The sequence below is a fragment of the Tenrec ecaudatus genome, chromosome 9, assembly GCF_050624435.1.
Source record: "Tenrec ecaudatus isolate mTenEca1 chromosome 9, mTenEca1.hap1, whole genome shotgun sequence".
Lineage (NCBI taxonomy): Eukaryota > Metazoa > Chordata > Mammalia > Afrosoricida > Tenrecidae > Tenrec > Tenrec ecaudatus.
In genome coordinates this window covers 80,242,219-80,262,304 of record NC_134538.1, presented here as the reverse complement: position 1 = coordinate 80,262,304, position 20,086 = coordinate 80,242,219, and the positions used below count along the sequence as shown (strand labels likewise).

The window sequence follows — 20,086 nt, the reverse complement described above, 5'->3', positions numbered from 1 at the left end:
AAGCTTTTCTTGCTTTTGTAAAGGCTTTATTGGAACATAGCCACTCTCATTTATTTATGCCTTGCGTAATTTGAGCAGGATTTATCTGGCCTTTATAGGATAAAGGGAGCCCTGGTGGTTCTGTGGCTACGAACTGCAGTCATGGTTTGACAGGACCGACAGCTACCCGGATGGGTCTGAGAACTCTGCATCGGTTTACAGGGTCACTATTAGTTAGCAATTTGATGGTGGAGGGTTTTGTTTTGCTTGGTTGTTTTTTTAAATTGGGGTTTTACAGAAAAGTTTGGCAAGCTCTACTTTATACGCTTATCTATTCTTCACTACCCGGATTACCCAAGTTCTGTAATAAGTTTGAAATTGCAAGTAGTATAAACCATCCAACGATGTGCTTTTGTAAAATGGGCTATTTTAACCCTTTGTAGTTCAATATACTTTGTCAGCATGTCAGTGTATATGTGAGTTGGCTTGGAATTGAATTTATATCAAGTTGGAGAGTATGTTATGAAACTATCATTTTTAGTCCATTAATATGGTATATCTCTATTTTAGGCCATCTTTAATTTTTTTCCTGCAATGTTTTATCTTTTTAGTGTGGGTCAGGTCTGGTCAATCTCTGTTTTACTTATCAAGTAGTAGTTTGAAAAACTCATTTACGACTTGTTTGTGGTTTATAGAAATAACTTATTTGCAAAGAAACCTCTTTGCCTTCTTCTTGATTTGAGCCACTTCATTAAAGTCAGGTGTGGGGTTTTCTCTTTAGATTCTCCTTATCAGAGGTTGAGGTATTTTTCTTTTTCTAACTTAAACACTGATTTAAAAAATTCATAGGTGTTGAATTTTTAAATGTTTGATCTGAATCTACTGGGATGATAATGCCTTTTTCCCTATTCACTAGACAGATGGCATTGATTTTTGGATGTAAAATAATTTGCTTTCTTGGGATAAAATCCAGTTGGTCATTAATTATATTGTTGGATTTAATTTGCTGATGTGTTAGATTTTTGAATTAATATTCATTAGAGATATTTGATTGCAGATTTCTGGTGACGTCTTTGATTTTGGTATCTGGTCTCGTATAAAATGAGCTCTAGAGTTTTTCACCCCTTCTATTTTCCCAGTGTTTACACAAGTTTAGTTTTTGGTTTATTTTAATTTGTTAAAGGTTTGATAGGCTTTACCATTGAAACAATGCTTATTTGTTTATCTTTGTTTTCACTAATGGCCAAGTTGTAAGAGGTCTACAGTTCTCTTAAATCAGCGAGTGAGCTGTAAAGGATACTTACTTGGCACAAATACATTTCAAACGCATTGGGCTATATCCTACTCTCTGATTTTGTTTATGTGCTTGGAAGGGGCATTTATAAGAACATGAGAGCCGGTCCTCACAAGTAGATTCTGGAAGCATGCTCGGGAAATAAATTTTATCGTTATGTCTTGGCTAAATGTTTAATTACTATCCTTCTTATAAAATATTTTATTGCTTTGCTCACTCACCTTTGTGTTTGCTACATTCAGGAAATTAAAAGGAGTCTAGAAAACCAAGCTGAAAGAAAAATGGAAGGCCTGAACCCCCAGAGTGCAGAGCAGGTCTCACAACGTATCCACGAGTGCTCAGAGCAGAGCGGTCAGGTTCCCGCCTTGCCCGGTACACAGCCAGCTCTGCAGTATGGCAATCCTTATGCAGCACAGGAAATAAGAGGTTTGCGAAATATTTTTGGTTTTGAGTTTGCTGATTCTGGAGGCTTTTTTTTTTTTTTTTTTTTATCCTCGGGACCTCCGGGCGAGCTTAGCCTCTGGAGGCTTTTTAAAAGTGGAATCAGAGAAACGATCGCACAGTCAATGGAAATGCAAACGTTGTTTTGATTTGTATAATAGCTTTAATGTTGAATGTGGCACTGGACTCGTTAAGAGTGACGTTCTGTGAAATAACAGTCTATTTTGCTCATTGCATGGAAGCCTGGGTGAAAAATGAAAACCCCCTCTGTTGGAGTGACCATCAGGTTTCACCACAGTCTTCAAAAACTTTCACTGCAGATGGAGCAGATGGGGCTTTTTATCCAGATGAAATCCAAAGGCCACCTGTGAGAGGCCCCTCCTGGGGACTGGAAGACAATGTTGTCCGCAGCCAGCCTGCCCGAAACCTGAGTCGACCCGATGGTTTAGAAGACCCCGAGGATGGCAAAGTAAGCTCTCTTTTCTGAGCCTTTCCCCTTCATGTTCTCTCTCTTGTCCAGAGGGGCGAGCGCTGGGCACACACGTGCAGATCGTGTTGTTGGCCTACTTGCATTTGGCTTGGGCAGATGAACAGTGTATAGGGCTCCATGTTAGGCTGCTGACCACAAAGGCACCACAGAAACCACCAGCTGCTCTGCCAGAAAAGGAGTGGGCTTTCTCCTCCCATAAAGATGGACCGTCTCGGAAACCCTCGGGCAGCTCTGCCCTGTCCGACACTGGGTCACTGAGTGAAAATAGGCTTGGAGTTTCAGACGTGTACTTTATGATTTATACCAAGTGAAAGACTAAGTCCACAGAATGCTTTCAGAATAATATAGTCACCAGATTGATTTTAATTACCAATTATTAAATAAGATACTATGTACGTCTATTCCATTGCATATAGACAGATAGACTACACTCAAGGAAGCAAAGAGCAAAGTGTTATTGACAAATTGTGCTGCAATATGTTTACTGCTACCATTTATGTACCACGTTGACTTTTTAGACTCTGTTGTCTACATGTAGTAGTTGTAGCATTCGCTTTCTTAGAAATAGTCCTTTAGACATCGTTAGTGTTTAGGTAGCAGTTCTTATTCTTTGGTAGCAACACAATGCTAATGATAATTGAATTAGTTTGTGTAACTTGTCATAATTTTTAAATTTCACTGAAGCCGTTTCTTAACCATTTAATAAATACGTTCTTTCCCTCATAACAATGCATGTTGGATTTGCTGTGCAGTAAGATGAGTTTAAAAGAAAATGCTTTATCGTGCTCTTTGCAAGTACAGCAGTATCATGACCTGTTTCTCATTTCATCTAGTTTGCTGCATTTAATTGCTATTAACCTTTGCAGAAACTGATCAGTGTTCAGACAGGCATGGTTTTAGCCCTAGTGCTCAACACCCATAATGGAGAAAAATGTATTTCTTCCTCCTGCCTTTTGGCCTCCTGTGTCTGTTACTGAGAATAATTAGGAAAACTGTCAGAACTTTTGTAGCCTGTTTAAGGTCTGGAGTACCACCTTACTGCTTTTTCACACCTTTACTTCACAGTGTGCATATTTAATCTGATCATTCTTGGCACAGATGTTACATGTGACGAGCCCTTCTCTTCCGTAGTCATCTGCTTCCGTTTAATTAGCAGAATGTTCTTTCTGATCTGTGTGCTGTGCCCTCCTGCAAACCCACGAGAAGCAGTGTTAGAGTCTTGTGCTCATTTGCTGACATGCTTAGATTTGTAATGAGACAGGAGGACTCTTAATATGCACACCCTGGTGATTGTACTTTGCAGGCACACAGTTTTTAACAGCACACAGAAACTAATCTTTATGTACATTCAGAACTCGTTTAAATTTCCTGTCATTACAACAATAAAATTCACTTGCTGATGAAATATTTTCTTTAGTGATTTTAGTGAAAATAAGAAAAGTACATTTTAGTTGACCTATTCCTTTTCTGTTTTCTCAACCCTGGGAGTGGTCACTAGCCCTGAGACCCCACACTTAGGAGTCGTGGTTGAGGGAGCCTGCACTCCGATTCTGTTCAGTGCCCTCACCCGCATTCTCCCTCCTCTCTGCACAAGAGAGCAAAACCTGTTTATGACTTTTTGGCGCAATAATTAAGAGGAGCAGTAACGATCGCTTACTGTGACGTCGGCACTGAGTGTTTCTAGATGGTCCTCTATGTCCACCCGCGAGTGCCAAGCTTTTCAGACCCGCCCCCCTTATTCTTCATAGCAGCCCGTGAGGCAGGGACGATTGCCACGTCTCTTCTGGCATGGACAAAGAGGGCACAAGGAGATAAAGTCGCTTGCCCAGCTCACATCAGTGGTGAGGGTAGAGTCAGAGTTTGTGTCTCGTTCGTTTGTGTCTCATTCACTGGCCCTGACCGGCCACAACATAGAGAAACCAGATTACTAACTTGTTTAGTTCACAGCGTCCCTACCGCTTTGGGCTTGGTGCTGTTGTGAAAGGAAAACCCGGAGGAATACCCACAAAGTTAGCTTTAGTGATGTGGTTCAAATCACGGTGTATATGACTAACCCAAGTAGCCTTTAGTAGTGTACTTAAACTGAAGAAAAATACACTTTAAATAACCGATTTCTAATAGGATGTATGTGCCTGTTGGTCACTCAAGACTTAAAAATCTAGATTCTACCCTGTTTTCTGCTTTACAGTGATGTCACCTGCAAACCCTTGTGGGCTTGACATCAGCTCATAGAGACTCGCCTCGACAGAGGAGAACTGCCACACAGGGGCCCCAAGGCTGTAATCTTTACAGGAGCAGCCTGTCGCCTCTTTCAGCCTGCAGCTCACTGCCCGAAACCCGCTTTTCAGAGAGCTGCTGCCCTTGAAGGAACTAGTGCTCTGGAACGTTGAGGCTGAGCTCGCTCAGACTGGTAGAGTCATTCTCAGGATATGACCAAAGTGACCATTGGTTTCCCTAGGAAATGAAATTAAAACCAAAAAGATTCCTGAGAGTTTGCTGTGGTGGCCTGGGGCACATTAGCACACAGATTTTTAGACAATGGTCTAACCCTACGCAGCTCAGAAATGTCATTCTGTCTTGCTGTCTCCTGGGAGCCTGCTAGAAACTGAAGGACTCCCGCCCGCTCCAGACCTGCCGAGACCCAGACTGCATTTAGTGTAGTTCTTAGGTGATGCGCTGGTCTGAACTGCCCTCCCCTTCTGAGGCCACTTTGCTCCCTCTTCCCTTAGCACACCTCCTCCTTCCTGGTGGTTTTCATGGCGTGGTCAGTGCTCCCTTCTACCAAGGGAGACCTTACTTACCGAACCCCCCTCCCCTCTAGCTGCAAAAGACAAGGCCCACACATTCTGTTAATATTTCCTCTAAGTAATTGCTTTCCACAAGAACTCCAGAAATTGAAAGTGAAGAGAGATCGCTTTTTTGTTGGTAGACAGGTTTTAGATTTTATTTTCATGGTGATCTGATTGGGGGTTGGGGGGAGTGCTGGGCCCCCACATCATTGAGAACTGCTGTTTGAAAGAGTCTGGCCTGTCTGTTATCGTGCATGGTTTAGATCTGTCTTTCTCACAGCTTGCAATTTTTCATGGTTTTAGTTCTAGGTTTAATTTTTACTGTGGGCAGTTACCAAATTACAAATAAGTTCCACCCCTCAGCTTGTCTTTAAGCCAAATTTGTACATAAGCTTTGAACAGCTAAGTATGGTTATGTCTGTCAGAAGTTTCTTTGTGTATAGTATACCTTTGTTATACATTAAACATTAGAAACAATGCCAGTTAAAATGTTTTTAACACAATATTTTGATGTAATTTGCAACATGGATTTCATCATCAAAGGGATTAAGTGAATTCTGTGGTCTTTCTTTTACATACATGCGTGTGCCTTGTTTGTCTGGGTAGACTAGAGAAACAAATTTATAGACACTTATATGTGTATAGGAAAGAGCTTTATATCAGAGTTATTGTACATTAAGAAAACATTCCCAGCCCAGATCAAGTTCATAAGTCCAATATTGACCCATACATTCAATACCAGTCCATACATTCCTCTAATTCAATGCTAACTAGTGACTGCCTGTGACAGGACTAGAAATGAATGTCTGAGAGAGCTTCTCATTAAAAAAGGCAGATTTGGTTGTATTATGTTGACACAGGTACCTGTTTTATAGTTTCAAATGAAAGTTAGTCATTGGTACATTTTTTTCACGTGTTGACTTTGGCCTTAGCACACAGCGATCACAGTGGCAGTGAAGTACTCCCCAAGGGAGATATTTCATCTGCCTCATGTTTGCTCACGAACATTTCATACTGCAGATACTGGTTTTAGTACCTCTTCCCATGACAGACTAAACTAATTAGTCCATTGGTAGCAGCTCTGAGGCTAGGATGATTACCCAGTAATGCACGGATTCGTGTCAGTGCCAGCCACATCTGTTCATGTGCTGCTAGTTCGTGACAGGAGGCGGCTAATAGAGCTACTGAGGAGAACTAAGCAAACGGGCCGTGTAGTCGAATGAGGCTGCTGGACATGTCGTGCTGTTGAGTTAGCCTGGACAGAGCCTTAGCTATCACTGGGGTGTAGGTGCGGAAATCCAAATAACTGGTTTTAAGGCTTAGCCTTATGGTTTGTGGCTGAGCTTTATAGTGTATTTTCCAATTGGACATGCCATGTGTGTGCCCAAGAACATATACTCCCATGTTACATTTTATTAGTTTTCCTGTATTTTTGACTTGTGTATATGCAGCAGTCATTTGTCAACATAAAGAACTGTCATTTTTTTAAAAATTGGGATACTAGATTTACTTGTTTTAGAAATCTTTCCATTGGGGGCTCTTACAGCTCCAAATCAAATTAATGAGATTAAAGTAGCCTTAACTTTTTATGAGGTATTCAACCAGTCTATGTAACTATTTAAGATACCAAAAAAACAAAACAAAAAAACACCAAACCAATAACAACAACAACAGAAGGGCTCAAAGTTGCCTCAATGTGGGCTCCAGAAGCTGCCGCCTATTTGGCACGCACACACACACACACACATACACTCACTCACTCACTTACACACCTCACACACACTCACACTCATACACAGTCACACACTCACACACACACTCATACACACACACTCACAACACACACTCATACACACACACCACACACACACTCTGCCGTATCTGCCTCTCCAGTGAGGCCTCCTATGCATTTCAAGAAGGTAAGACATGTGAGGCCACGGTGACAGGCTCCTAAAGTTTACACTCATTAAACATAATTATTTGAAGTAGAAATAAAGGGACCTTTATGTGTATTTTTATTTCCTTTCCACTCAGAAAATGTACATGATTTAAGCCACTTAAGTTTCACTTTTCTCAAACATGGCAAACTTACTATTTTATTTTTTTTTTTTTAACGTAGGAAGACGAGAATGTGTCCTCTGCCCCTGGTGGCCCAAGTCAACATGTACGTGGGCCTGGCACCGGCTTTTGCTTTGACTCCAGGTAAGTTCTCTTGTCTTTGTAGCATTTCTTCAGTGTGGTCCCCGGCACTTGCTTGTTAGCTAGAACTGATCCAGTCCCTCGGGGCAGAAGCCAACAAGCCCTCAGGCTGCTGCCGTCATTTAAAAACCAGAATCATGGATGCTTTTAGGAAACGGAGTAGCATTTCTTCTTTTACTTCCCACCAAATACCTTTCTGATGCTCATAAAGGACAGCGTTCGTGCACCAAGCCTAATTTCATATAACGTGATTGTGTTATTGAAAATATAATTTAAAGACAAGCGGGTGGTTTATTGGTTTATTTTTTAGTGTGGGGGCAGGGTGTGCTTAGAGCATTTGTGTATGTTCTTTAATTGTCTGCCAGCGCTTAGGAGTGGGAAATGAAGTTTCTATAGTAACCAGACTCCAAGGCGTTTACCATATATACTCGAGTACAAGCCGACCCGAGTTTCAGCCAAGGCACCTAATTTTACCACAAAATTGCATTAAAAATATGCTGAAAAACTTGGCTTATACGCGAGCGTATGCGGTAAGTTGTTTCGTATATTTTTTAGGTAACCATGTCATATCCTAAAAATCTGTTTTTTTAAGAAATTTGTAATGCTTTCCTTTTTGTTGCAGCTTTGATGTTCACAAGAAGTGTCCTCTCTGTGAGTTAGTGTTCCCCCCGAACTACGATCAGAGCAAGTTCGAAGAGCACGTGGAGAGCCACTGGAAGGTGTGTCCCATGTGCAGTGAGCAGTTCCCGCCAGACTGCGACCAGCAGGGCTTCGAAAGGCACGTCCACACCCATTTTGATCAGAATGTTTTAAATTTTGACTAGTTACTTTATATTATTAATACAGCTTAGCAGTTGGGGGTCAGGGGATCACTTCAAGTAGACCACCTATGAGACTCCAAGGTCAGAATCTCACCTCCCATGCACCCTCTTCCATACTTTCTCACCAAGAGCTACTTTGCAGTTTGGTGTTTCTAAGGGCCAGGGTTAGTCTTTAGCTTATCAATAAATGTAATTTTAACTCTTGATCTTATCTGCTTTAAGAAAAGGTCTTGTGTATCTTTATTTATTCCCAGTTGGTGAAGCTGTACGGATAAAGGACACAGATTATTTTAATGTTACTACACCGAAAAAAAATATGTATAGTGTATTAAGATTATTTAGCAGAATATTTACAAGTTGACCTTGATTAAGCATGACTAACTATTATGTAATAAAAACCATTCCTCCCAGGAGTCTTGCACAGTCATTCTTTGACTACAGAAACCTCCAGATTTGATTGAGCCGGCGAAGTTACAAGGCCACCCTGGGTTCCAAAGGTCAGGTTTAAGTAGTTACCAGAATCAGTCCCACGGGAGGCTGCCCGTTACACTGCAAATCTGACGCGCACATGGTCTGTAATCACAAGTGGCACTGCTTTGCAACACATTATTTTCCTTGTTAGAGATGTTTCCGTGAAAGGTGCACACTTTTAAGTCTATGCTATATGCTTACAAACATTGGATTACCTGATGTCGGCTAGCAACTGTTATGAGCTGTCTTTCTGACTTGGGTGCAAATTTGAGTGGAAGTCCGTCTCCGGCGTAGAACAGAGCTTGTTCCTCACTGCCAGTCGAGCTCCCTCTAGAAGTAGAGCTGCGCGCTGAGACGCGTGTTTAAAGTAGAGCAGAAATCACTGTGACGCGTGCACTTTAACAAGAGAAAGCATATTGTGCTTGGGGCACTGATTTCGAGTAAAAAATTTTTTTAAATAACTGAATGATTTTTAAACATTGATGCTGTATTTGTGTCTAATGAGAAGACAATAAAGTACAATTGTTTTCATGTTGGGAGGACCTACTAAGCAGTGACATTTATCCTGTCAAATCACAGAATATGTATTAGAATCTTTGCATTTTCCTCAAGAATGTAACTAACTTTGAAATAATAGTTATCAGCAAGGGATTAAAAATTGTAGCATTTATTAATGTCTGTCCTGCTGTTTGGAAATTCTTGTGATCATTAAAGGATACCTTTTTGGAGGTTTGTGACTCATTTTCTTGTTGCTGTTTTAATTTGTGATGGTTCTCCTTGACCTAGGACAACGGTATCTCTGTGGTCTGGGGTCTTTACCAAAAATCTTGAACCCTATTCATCTTTTTAAATGTTCAAGAATTATTTTTTGGCGTTAGATTTTGCTGCTTTTGTAGTTCCCAAAATCTTTCAGGTTGCCCTTAGTTTCCTAGCGATTTAGGACGCTGAGCCGATATTCCGACACGGGCATTCTGGGCGCTGCTAATTACTATGTACGTACTGCAGTTGCTTGTATTTGTTTTGAAAAGCAGAATTTGCCCATTGCTGGGATTGTTTAAACAAGTTTCTGAGTATATGGGAAACACTCAGTGGTTCTATGATAAGAAGAATATATTCAGGTTAAATGGTTCAGTGACTGAGCTTTTCTTTTGCGTCAGTAATGACAGGTCGTGCTCACTAAAGTCTCCTTTGAACCTTATCGCACCACTGCTGCTGATAGGACCTCATTCATGTCCATGGTTCTCGGCCCAAGCTTATAGAATTTGTTCTGGATAGAAAAGCAGTACAGTGTAATGAAAGTTGAAAATCAAAGAGAATTAACTCCATCTATGCCAGCATGAATTATTTAAAAATAGGCAGTCTAAGCTAGATTAGGGAGCTGAATTGGGTATGTTGGGCCCCGTGGTAAACTGGATGGTGATTTTCATAATGGATGCTAATGAAAATAAGGAGCCATGTTTATTGGGGTCAGAGGCAGTTTATTTTAAATGTGATTTCATTTACATTTATAAGCAGCTTTTCGTGACAGGGATTTTGATCCACTAAGTTGCCTTCAGTTCTAAAACAAACCTGTCACTTTCAGACTCAATGTGCTCGGTCCTCAACAAAACATATGAAAATATAATTTAAAGCACAGTTCTCACAGACACAGTACAATACATTCACTATACATGGTGTAACAAAATAGTCCCATCCTTACTGGTGGAATACTGTCACAATGAATAAGTAAATAGAAACTGGAATTTGTGTTATACTTGAAAGAAAGTTATCATGCATGATGACTTTTATGACCGTTTAGCTGTGGGACAATTGATCAGCCTGTAGTTTCTTGAATTGGAGCCACGCGAAATGATTATGGGCCTAAAAATTTTGTTGTCTGTCAATTGTAGGTGGATATGAACTAGCCAAGCAGGGCCTCCTTTTGCACCAACTAGTTTGCTTCTCGCGTCTGGATCATCCGTACTGGAAGCACACAGGAGAGCGTCATGTTCAGAAGCGAGAGCGCTCTCCAGCAAGCTGAGGGGCCGTTTTAGAGGGCAGTGTCTGTCGAGCCTTCGTGTCCCTCACGGTGAGAGTCATACAACTTAGGAAGGTGGAAGCGTTCCCGTCTGGCTAACAGAACGTTACAAATGCCTACACAGTGGAGGTGGGCCACCTTCCCAGCTGTAAGACGGGAACAGGGAGGAAAGCTCTTTTACACGTGGTTCAGATTTGCCTTTTTCCAGTTTGTGGGGCGGGCAGTTTGCTGCCTCAAAGCCGTTTTTATTGCATAAACAGGCAATCGGTAAACTCTTGTGTTTCTAAGAAATAGCACTTGGGAGAAAAGAACACTCAAGGCATGATGGTCCCGTCGGTGAGGAAAACTCAGGAAGGGTCCCGATGGCGGCTACACTAATGGGTACACCAGTCGTCCTTTCTCTGGCCCTGTGCTGCAGGGAGCACTTTATGTCAATAAGGCTCAATGTCGTAGTTCAGCAACATGGTTTCTAAAGCTAAACAGACCATCTCCATGGGAGTGCAAGACGTCTACAACACGAGGGATGGGAAAGTGCCTTAAAAAAATCAAAATATAATGAACTTGAGGAAGAGGCGATGTGGGGTCTCAACCAAAGCGCTCCTCTCTGCAACATGCCTACAGTTTTCAGTCTCATTTGCACCCTCGGTCTGTCAGGGCAGTGGTTGCAAGAATTGGCAACACATACACACGAAATCTGTTGGCAATTGAGAACAACAAAGTGCTTTTCAAAACCTCAGCTGAAGAGGAAGATAGAACTAAATTCCACAGACAAAAGTTGCATGTAAGCATTTCCAAGTGTTTGCTAACAGATTGCCGGGAATCCTCTTTCACTAAACCAGTACCTTGGTCCACAACGAGGGGCAGGCATAGATGGGGTCTCTCGCGCCCAGCAGGCACTCAATGAATGTATACTGAAGGAATGAGTGAACCCAAGGGACGAGTTGTACAAAAATGCCGCTGATAACACTAAAATGATTGGAAAGTCAAATGGCAAGATTTTCAGCTTTTCCAAGGGGAAAAAGGATTTGCAAGAGAATATAAAACACAGAAAGCACACCTTTAATGTATGTTATTTAAATATGAAAATATTTCCCGCATATTATGTTAAACATTCTTTATATTTCCATTACCTAAAGTCTCTCTACTCACAAAAACGAACTCCACTCTGTAAGGCATGGTAACCAGTTGGATAATGGAGGAATCCTTTTGGTTTTGAACAGACATGAGTTGACGTGTTGAAAAACTTCAATCACATTACAATCGTGGGAAAAGGCCTCAGTGCGGGCCCTCTGCCCTGGGGCGACACCGCTGCAGAGTCCGCTGAACCAGGTGCAGCATGGGGGGAGACATGTGCTGAAGAACCTAGAGCTTTTTTTTTCTTTCTTTTGTTTCGGTTTAGCACCTTGGATCAAAGTCATGAACATGGGTCTGATGATACATGTGCAAATGTACAAAATCAGTAACTCTACAAAGGTACATCATTCCAAAATTACAGAAAAACTTTAAAGCATGCATTTGAACTTTTCTCTTTAAAGGGTTGCTGGGTGCTTCCCCTGAAGAAAGGTGGCTGTTTTCAAAATCAGCAACTGCTGGTGAGGGTTTCTTGGCACAGTCAGGAGCAGCGCGTCACTGCTGCATCTTCCTGATAATCTCAGCCGACACCGGGGGGTGGAAGTTGATTGTGTGGTGCCGCAGGCCCTGAGCTGTCTTGTAACTCTTCCCACAGCGGCACTTGAATGGTTTGCGGACACGGATCTGTGTTCTGTGACCATTCTTGGCGTGGTACTTTATGCCATTCACATTCTGTGGAGAAGACAAAAACAGGTGCCTGTCGTTGGGTGTCACTCACTGCCATCAAGTCAATGCTGACTCAGTGATTCCCCCCCCCCCGGGGGGGGGGGTGTTGAGCCTTAATGGGAGCAGAAAGGCCAGTCTTTCTGTCTGTGGTGCTCACAGGCTGCAGAGACTGGACTGTCTGCAAGCCACCTTGAGGGAATTCCGAGTATGCGGCAGTGACCCTTGAAGTTAGGGTACCGATGTGTTTAATTTGACTTACAATTGAGCTCTGGAAGAAGCACAGTTCCTTCTGCCTGGAACTTTGTTTCCTCTCCATTTCTCTCCCCCTTCTACTCATGAGAGTTAATGAATTAAACCTACACAAGTCTCAGGATGGCCAACACAGCTTAGGAAAACTCGTCTAGTCCATAACTGCTGTTAAGCTCGGCTTGAAAACTGTGTTTACATCTTGCTTCCAGACAACTGTCCAAATAGTTCCCTGCTACGTCACCAGGACCTCTGTCCGTTTTCTACCCTGCATTAAGCCAGTGCGCCCAGCGCCCTGTGGGAGCTGCCTGCTGCTCGATGCTGTGCACATTGAATTTGCACTGGCTTCGATGTTATCTTCTAAACACGACGCTAAACTCTTAGGCTGTTTATTTGATGGACATCTGTACAACAGGTGTTCTACACTTTACATTGTCCTACAAATCTTTAGCGGTACACACAATATCAAGGTACTTTAGGGCTCTTGGTAAGGGGTGTACCTAGTACTATATGTCTAGCTCACTAGCATCGTCTTGTGTACGAATATAAATTCGATATTAGTCCCTAAACCCACTGTATGCATTTACTTAGCAAATGTAGTGCTCACCCCAGTCCACATGAGGAAACAGGCCCATGGAAAGACTGAAGTGACAGTGGCAGAGGTGACGACGGAGCATAATGTCTTAGTCCACTGTCGTATGGGAGCAGGAGAAGAAACAGATTGACATGAAGTTGTTGGTCACGGGCCACTAAACGAGTGTCTCCTGAAGTGCAGTACTGCCTGATTCTAGTCTCCTGGGCCCAGCAGCAGCAGTAGCCCCCACCCCCCCAGTCTACCTTGGTGCATCGGACCTCCATAGGACATGGACTGGTGCAGTGCCTGGCACATAAGGGACATTGAATATTTGAGCGATGAATTTGTGGGGTCAGCAATTCCCAGCCACATCCCCTTCTCTTCAGGAAAAACCGAGAAGGGCTGCCATGTTCAAAAAGCCCTCACAGGCTGTTCCTAGTGGACTGTCCTTGTCGAGGTCCAGAGCGGGCACGAATGTTAGCCATTCTCTGCTACAGCGTCCCGCCACTTGCCTTGGTTGAACCCAGAGTTGCACGGCACCAGGAGGATCAAGCCATGCAGGGGCGGGACATGGACAGAATCAGGTGCACTGTCAGGTAGAGGACATGTGCCCAGCAGCCTCGCAGCAGTACTAGCCACCTCATCTGGGGCTCAGGTACGGTGGAAATCGCAGGCAGTTGAGGCTTAGGAGGACCCCAGCCACACGAGAACCACCTGGCTTCGCCCAATCAACACATGACCACATGCACCCAGAGAAGGTGAATGGTTTTTAAGCCACTTGGGAAAGTTCTGTGGTCACTGAGGAAAAGAACTGAACTTCCATGAAGTAGTAGTAGTAGGATACAAAGTCCCGTCTTGACAAATGACAGGTGTTTCTGTGGTGACCAACACCCCCTGAACGTTCAGGGAAGTCCCGCTCTGTGAAACAAGGTTACTAGAACTTGATTCTATGGACGATATTTGCACAGGGAGCTTGTTGCAAGGTGACCATGAAATGCAGCCACTCCCCTGCTCGGTACCACGCACACCATGTTGGGAATGAAGTTATTCAAATATCAAGTACTACTAACAAAGCACAACTTCAATAGGCTCCGTATTCCATTCAGGTCTGAGTTTTTGTAGTTCATTCAGCTAGAGAACTTTGGAACCAGAAATGCCAAAGCCACAAGAAGCTAGTCCAACATGAACCAGGCCCAGGGTTGACCAGAGGGGATTTTGAAGTGCTAGAAGACTGAGCATGTCAAACAGAGCTCATTTGCTAACATGAGGGGTGTCCCGTGTTTTTTTTTCTTCTGTGCATCCTCTATATATTCTTCAGAACCACTCCCCCGCCCATCTTAATGTTATTCTGGGAGGCTTCCTGTGTCATGGAATATCTTTTTAAAAAATTATTTCATTGGGGGCTCGTGCAGCTGTCACCATCCGTACATCCATCCATCGTCTCGAGCACATTTGTACATTTGTTGCCGTCATTTTCAAAACATTTTCCTACTTTGAGCCCTTGATAACAGCTCCTTATTTTCCCCTCCCTCATGAACCCTTGATAATTTATAAATTATTATTTTTTCATGTCTTACAACGAATGATGTCTCCCATCCACCCACTTTTCTGTTGTTCTTCCCCCTGGGAGGGTTATATGTAGGATCCTTGTGATCGGTTCCCACTTTCTCCCCCACCTTCCCTTTACCCTCCTGGTATGGCTACTCTTCAATATTGGTCCTGAGGGATCTGTCTGTCTTGGAGTCCCTGTGTTTCCAGCTCTTACCTGTACCTGTGTACATGCTCTGTTCTACCCGGATTTGTGAGGTAGAATTGGGATGATGAAAGGTGGTGTGTGTGGGGTGGGGGGTGGGAGGTGGGGGGAGCATACAAGAACTAGAGGAAAGTGCATGTTTCATTGGTGCTATACTGCACCTTGACTGGCTCGTCTCCTCCTTGGGATCCTTCTGTGAGGGGATGTCCAATTGTTTACAGATGGGCTTTGGATCTACCTCTGCCCTCCTCATTCACATCACATTAATAATACTTTTTGTTAGGGGTCTGATGCCTCAGCCAGACTCCATGGCGCCTGCTCACACTCACCTCTCCTGTCACTGATGCCCATGCCAACATACCCAACCCAAACCAAACTCACTGCCACCCAGTTGATTCCAACTCAGAGGGGACCCAATACGACAGGTCCCTCTTTAAGGGAGTAGAAAGCCCCGCCGTTCTTACCAAGGAGCGGCTGGTGGTTTTGAACTGCTGGCCTTGCAGTTTGCAAGCCAACATTGCTACTACTACGGTACCAGGGCTGCAGGAAGTAGGATGAAATGATTAAACACCACCCTAGAGCCCACCACTGCCCTGTAAGGACACAAGAAGAGCCAAACCAAGCCAGGGGCTAGGACACCCTCCAGCCAGGGCTTGGCCAAGAGAAGTGGTTTGTTTTTCATCTCATGTAGCATTCATTATTTAAGAGGAGCCCTGTTGGCACAGCGGTTATGTACTGGACTGTGATCTACAAGGTCTACAGTTCAAAATCACCTGCTGCTCCTTGGGAGAAATACGGGATTTCCTACCCTCATAAAGAGCTGGGGTCACTATGAGTCGGCATCGACTCGCTGGCAGTGAGGTGGGTTTTGTTTTTTAAATCATTACTTGAAATTCTGGTCCCTAAGGGGGAAGGGCAAACTTCCTCCATGAGAATCAAGACTGCTGACTGCCGCCCATGCTGTGCGCCGGACAGCGGTATCTCACAAGGAGCCTCCTCCGGGAGCACGGGACGGGGGAGCACTAGAAATGCCCGCCCACCTAGTGCTAGAGAGGCAAGCTACAGGAAGAAAGGACCACACACACCTGAGGAGGACACGGGCAGGGCGGCTGACTGGACTGGGGGAGAGGAGGGAAGAGCGCGTCCTTTTTGAAATGTCACACACATTCCCAAACATGGAAGCGTCTATTTTCCTTGTGGGGGTGGGGACTGGGTCAGCCTCCGTAGGGCTCATCACTTTCGCTGCTAACCTGGCCTGTGTGTGCCTCCGCCTCTAGGCTGCACTGGCCCCTGGAGAGAAGGCAAAGAGGTGACAGGTGCACGGAGGACGGGACTGTAGGGATGCCCTTGGCTTTTGGGGACTTGAGCTATTGAGTTTACTCTCATGCCCTCGCCAGCAGGCAGTACCTCCAAGGCCCATCGTGGACATAACAGCCCTCCCACCAGAATTGCCCGGTGGGACCCTGTCTGCACACCAAGGTCTCGTTTTAACCTGAACAAAGGCCGGAGCAACTCCGCAGGGCACTGTTTAAAGGTCGAGAGCAGGTGAGGAAGCCTCCAAGCCGACTTAACTTCACGCCCACACGGCGAGCGCTTTTCTGACAGCGGCAGGTCTCCAAGTACAAGAGATCTCCTTCATTTCAGAGACATTCTGACAGGGCCTTAGGCGACACCACATTATTCAAACCTCTCTTCTCTCTGAACCGTCCATCTGCCTAGCCATGGGTAAATCATCAAACACACCAGATAGGTGGCTAATGGGCGGTTTTCTGAGGCTCTGCCCCCACGGCGGGCTTGTACAGAGCTGTGAGCGCGCCCCTGGGCCCAAGTACCAGGCAGGATGGCTCGTCGTGCCCTCCCTTGGGGTTTTTGTAATAGAATATGTAGTACGCTTGGGTGGTTGGGTGGGTGGGACACCCGGAGCCAGACACTCAGAGATGCTGGTGCTGACACTTGGGCAGAGAAGGAAGCCCGGCCCCGTGGGAAACTCCCCATTCCCCTGCCGTGCTGGGGGACTGCGGCTGTGTGAGCTGCCCAGGCTGCAGAGTGGTCTGCGATTCGGAGAGCTGCCTTCAGCGGTCACACCTTCCCCGAGTGGGCGACCCCACCCACTGGGGCGCTGGGGGAAGCAACGTCCTACTTTATCCTGGATTATAGGCTATGACCCCAAAGATTCTAATTGCCAGATGGCATGCGGAGTTCTTTCTTTTCTGAAATGGGGGCAAGAGGCCACGTAGGTTGGGGAACCTCTGCTCTCAGGGCCCCTTGGTCTCACGTGGGTTTTAAGAACGCCAAAAGGCGCGTGCTCCTAGAGCAACCTCCCATGAGGGGTCGGTGAGAAGACACCCACCCAGCACCCAGTGCTCACGTGTGCGCACTGGAGACCCTGAGAGGAAGTGCCCTGCTCGGGGCAGGAGGGGCTGTGGCTCACGTGGCGCTAACCCTCTGCCCACGTGGCTCTTCCCAGCGAGGCCAAGGCCGGCTTCTCCTACCTTGTAGCGCTTTTTACATCCGGGAACTGGGCAGGCAAAAGGCTTCTCCTCCCCGCCGTTCATGCACATGGAGCTGAGGATGGCTTCGGAGCTGATGGCGCTCTCGGTGGTCCAGGACTCATCGCTGTCCGACTCCTCGTAGTCCACCTCCTCCTCGTCGTACTCGCTGCCTGTGGGGGCAGAGCACACAGCGTCGCTGTCAGAAGTCCTGGGGGGGGGGGGCTGACCCTTATTCCTAAGGGATTGTGCACTCCCCTGGAAGAGCCGCGTGCGCTTCTCAGCTAGCCACTGGCTGCGAGCCCAAGTCCAGGTGGACCCAGGCCCCTTTTCCGCACTGGGTAGACTGAGGCACTGCAGACTCTCCCTGCAGTGAGCAATGCTTGGGGTTCCAAACACTTATTTTTAAGTTTTATGGGGACAAAATCCATATATTATACAATTCAGTAATTCAATCATATCATGAAGAGTTATAAAATCAACATAATTTTAGAAAAATGTTCTTTTACTCTTTGTTATTAGCTCCCCATTTCCCCCCAAGCCCCACCCCCTGCTGTTTCCCCCAGAAGCCACTAATCCAGTTACTGTCTCTAGAATCACATCCTGGATTTGATATACAGAAACACATACAAAAGCAAAGAGATAAAGAAGCGAGCAACAGTAACAAAATAAAACAGGGTACAATCTCAACCCTAAAGAAAGCAGGACATATTAAAAAACTAGAACAGCTTTAAAATGGCTCAAAAAGGAGATCAAAATAATAAGGTTGTTAAAAGTCTAACCTCCCTGCATCTGCCATTCTCCACTTTCCATTCATCCCTGGCTCGAGGGGGTTCATACCCCCAAACACACTACCTTTTGTGATTGACTGGCCCCGAGGCAAAAGTCTCCAGGGCTCCTCTGCTATACACGGAATGCCTTTCGTGAGGTTTGTCTTTTTCCGTTGAGGTGGGAACACCAGGAGGACGTGTGGAACTCCAAGGGGTTAACCCAAAGGTGGGAAGCAACAGGCAGGAACCCCAGGAAATCCAGAAGTAAGCTGTCAGAATGCAGGCTCAGAGAAGACAAACGACTCCATCCACATGCAGAACATCCCTGGCAAAAGCACCCCCTTTTTGGCTCCACACAGCATCTCCCACCTGGGTCGGGCAGCCCGGCTTCTCTGCCCCTCTGCGGGGACTGGAATGCACAATCTCCCGCCTTCTGTTCAGGTCGGTCCTGGTGGAGAATCACCTTGACAAGCGGTCCCTTTTGACTTTTTTTTTTTAAATGAGGCCTAGAGCCTTTTATTTGGTGCTTTTGTACAATGCCAGTCTGAAGGACATAATTCTGCAGATCATAAACAGTGTAAAATAATATGTTGACAAGTCCTAATGCATTTACAAGCCCCATGGAATAAATAGGAATTATAGCACAACATTAATAAGAATTATATGGTAGCAATTATAGTTGTGAAATCCATTCCCCAGGTGTGAGGCTAAATTGTAGGGGCGGTGGGAGGGGGGGTGTTTGCTGCCTGGGTGCCCCGTGGGCTCTCTCTGCTGCATCAATTATTTCAACACCAGATATTGGCACTTTTATTAGGTTTCATTTTAATGGGCATTAATAAGATTGTTTGAAGAGCCAGTTGGGCCAGGAACTGGGACGCCGGCATCTGGGGCTTAAAGGGAAAGAATGCAGGCTGGCAGGAAGGGGCTGCATGTTTATTGAGTGCCTCTTATGTTTCAGGCGCGTTCAGTATGTTATCTCATTTAATCCTTCAGAAACTTATTGGCGGGGGGTGCACAGGCCATTTTTAAACCCAGGAGGAAACTGAGCTTGGATGGGGTTAAAGAATGCGTACAATCTTGGTGACTTGTTAAAGGGGCGTCACTCGCCCCCACCTTGCTACATCTGCTATACTGCGGCCCCGCCAGCCCCTCACCTTTCTCCTTCCATGTTTAAGGATGGGGCTCTCCCATGAAGCCCCTCAAAAGATTTGGCCAAAGTAGGTTCCCGGCAGGAAAGCCTGCGTTCTGGAACCTTGGCTGCTGCAGGGAAGGGGGTGTGTGACAGGAGAGGCGGCAGCCGCTGCTCACGGGCTCTGTTTCTAAGTAGGGCGCTGCTCGGGCCATTTTACTCTTAAACAAATGCCACATGCCGGTGTCCTTTAAATTGCTTGTTAGAAAACTATAAATGATATTTCGCAAAGCTTCTCCAGCAGCACCTCAGAAAGTTAGAATGACTAATTTCCCCATTTAATTAGGTTAACTTGTGAACAAGACCAAGAGCCACACAGCACTTCTCCGGAGGGCGGGAGAGGGGGGGCCTGGGGAGGGGGGCCCTGATGAAGACACACACAAGGCCCGCACAAGACACACCTTCCTGATGGGCCCAGGTGATGTCGGGGACGCTGCCCTCGGGGCAGGTGGCCCACAGGTCTTCCGGAGAAGCGAACCCGCCCTCGCAGTGCTCCGTGGGGCGCGAAAAGTACCTCACTCACAGAGGCACCCACCTGGGGTCAGGTGTTGGCTCTCATTCGCTCAGAGACAAGTCCCTTGGCCTCGGCTTCCTTCGGTGGAATGGCTGCCAGCCCCTACCTGCGCGGTTTACCTGAACAAGTCTTAGAGCCAAGTCCCGTCAAGCAGACAGCGGATGTGAGTGACCAGCCAGAAAATGTACATTATGGAGGGCTGCCCCCAAATTCGCAGCTGTCGAGTCCGGTTTGAGTCCGCGTGGCCGACCAG

The 20,086-nt window shown here is 45.5% G+C and overlaps 2 protein-coding genes across 6 annotated transcripts in view; one reads left to right on the top strand and one right to left on the bottom strand.

Moving 5' to 3' along the window:
* TAX1BP1 (Tax1 binding protein 1) overlaps window positions 1-9,615 on the top strand; it is a 67,407-nt gene extending 57,792 nt beyond the window's left edge. For all 5 annotated transcript variants that reach the window (XM_075558239.1, XM_075558238.1, XM_075558237.1 and 2 more), the window contains exons 14-17: window positions 1,516-1,699; window positions 2,035-2,183; window positions 7,113-7,195; window positions 7,815-9,615. In XM_075558239.1, coding sequence (XP_075414354.1) covers window positions 1,516-1,699; window positions 2,035-2,183; window positions 7,113-7,195; window positions 7,815-8,016 — 618 coding nt within the window. In that variant the 3' untranslated portion in view covers window positions 8,017-9,615. The remainder of the gene's footprint in view (window positions 1-1,515; window positions 1,700-2,034; window positions 2,184-7,112; window positions 7,196-7,814) is intronic.
* Window positions 9,616-9,941: 326 nt separating this feature from the next.
* JAZF1 (JAZF zinc finger 1) overlaps window positions 9,942-20,086 on the bottom strand; it is a 399,198-nt gene continuing 389,053 nt past the window's right edge. Inside the window, exons 4-5 of the mRNA XM_075558241.1 lie at window positions 17,364-17,533; window positions 9,942-12,304 (exon numbers count right to left, since the gene is read on the bottom strand). Coding sequence (XP_075414356.1) covers window positions 12,128-12,304; window positions 17,364-17,533 — 347 coding nt within the window. The 3' untranslated portion in view covers window positions 9,942-12,127. The remainder of the gene's footprint in view (window positions 12,305-17,363; window positions 17,534-20,086) is intronic.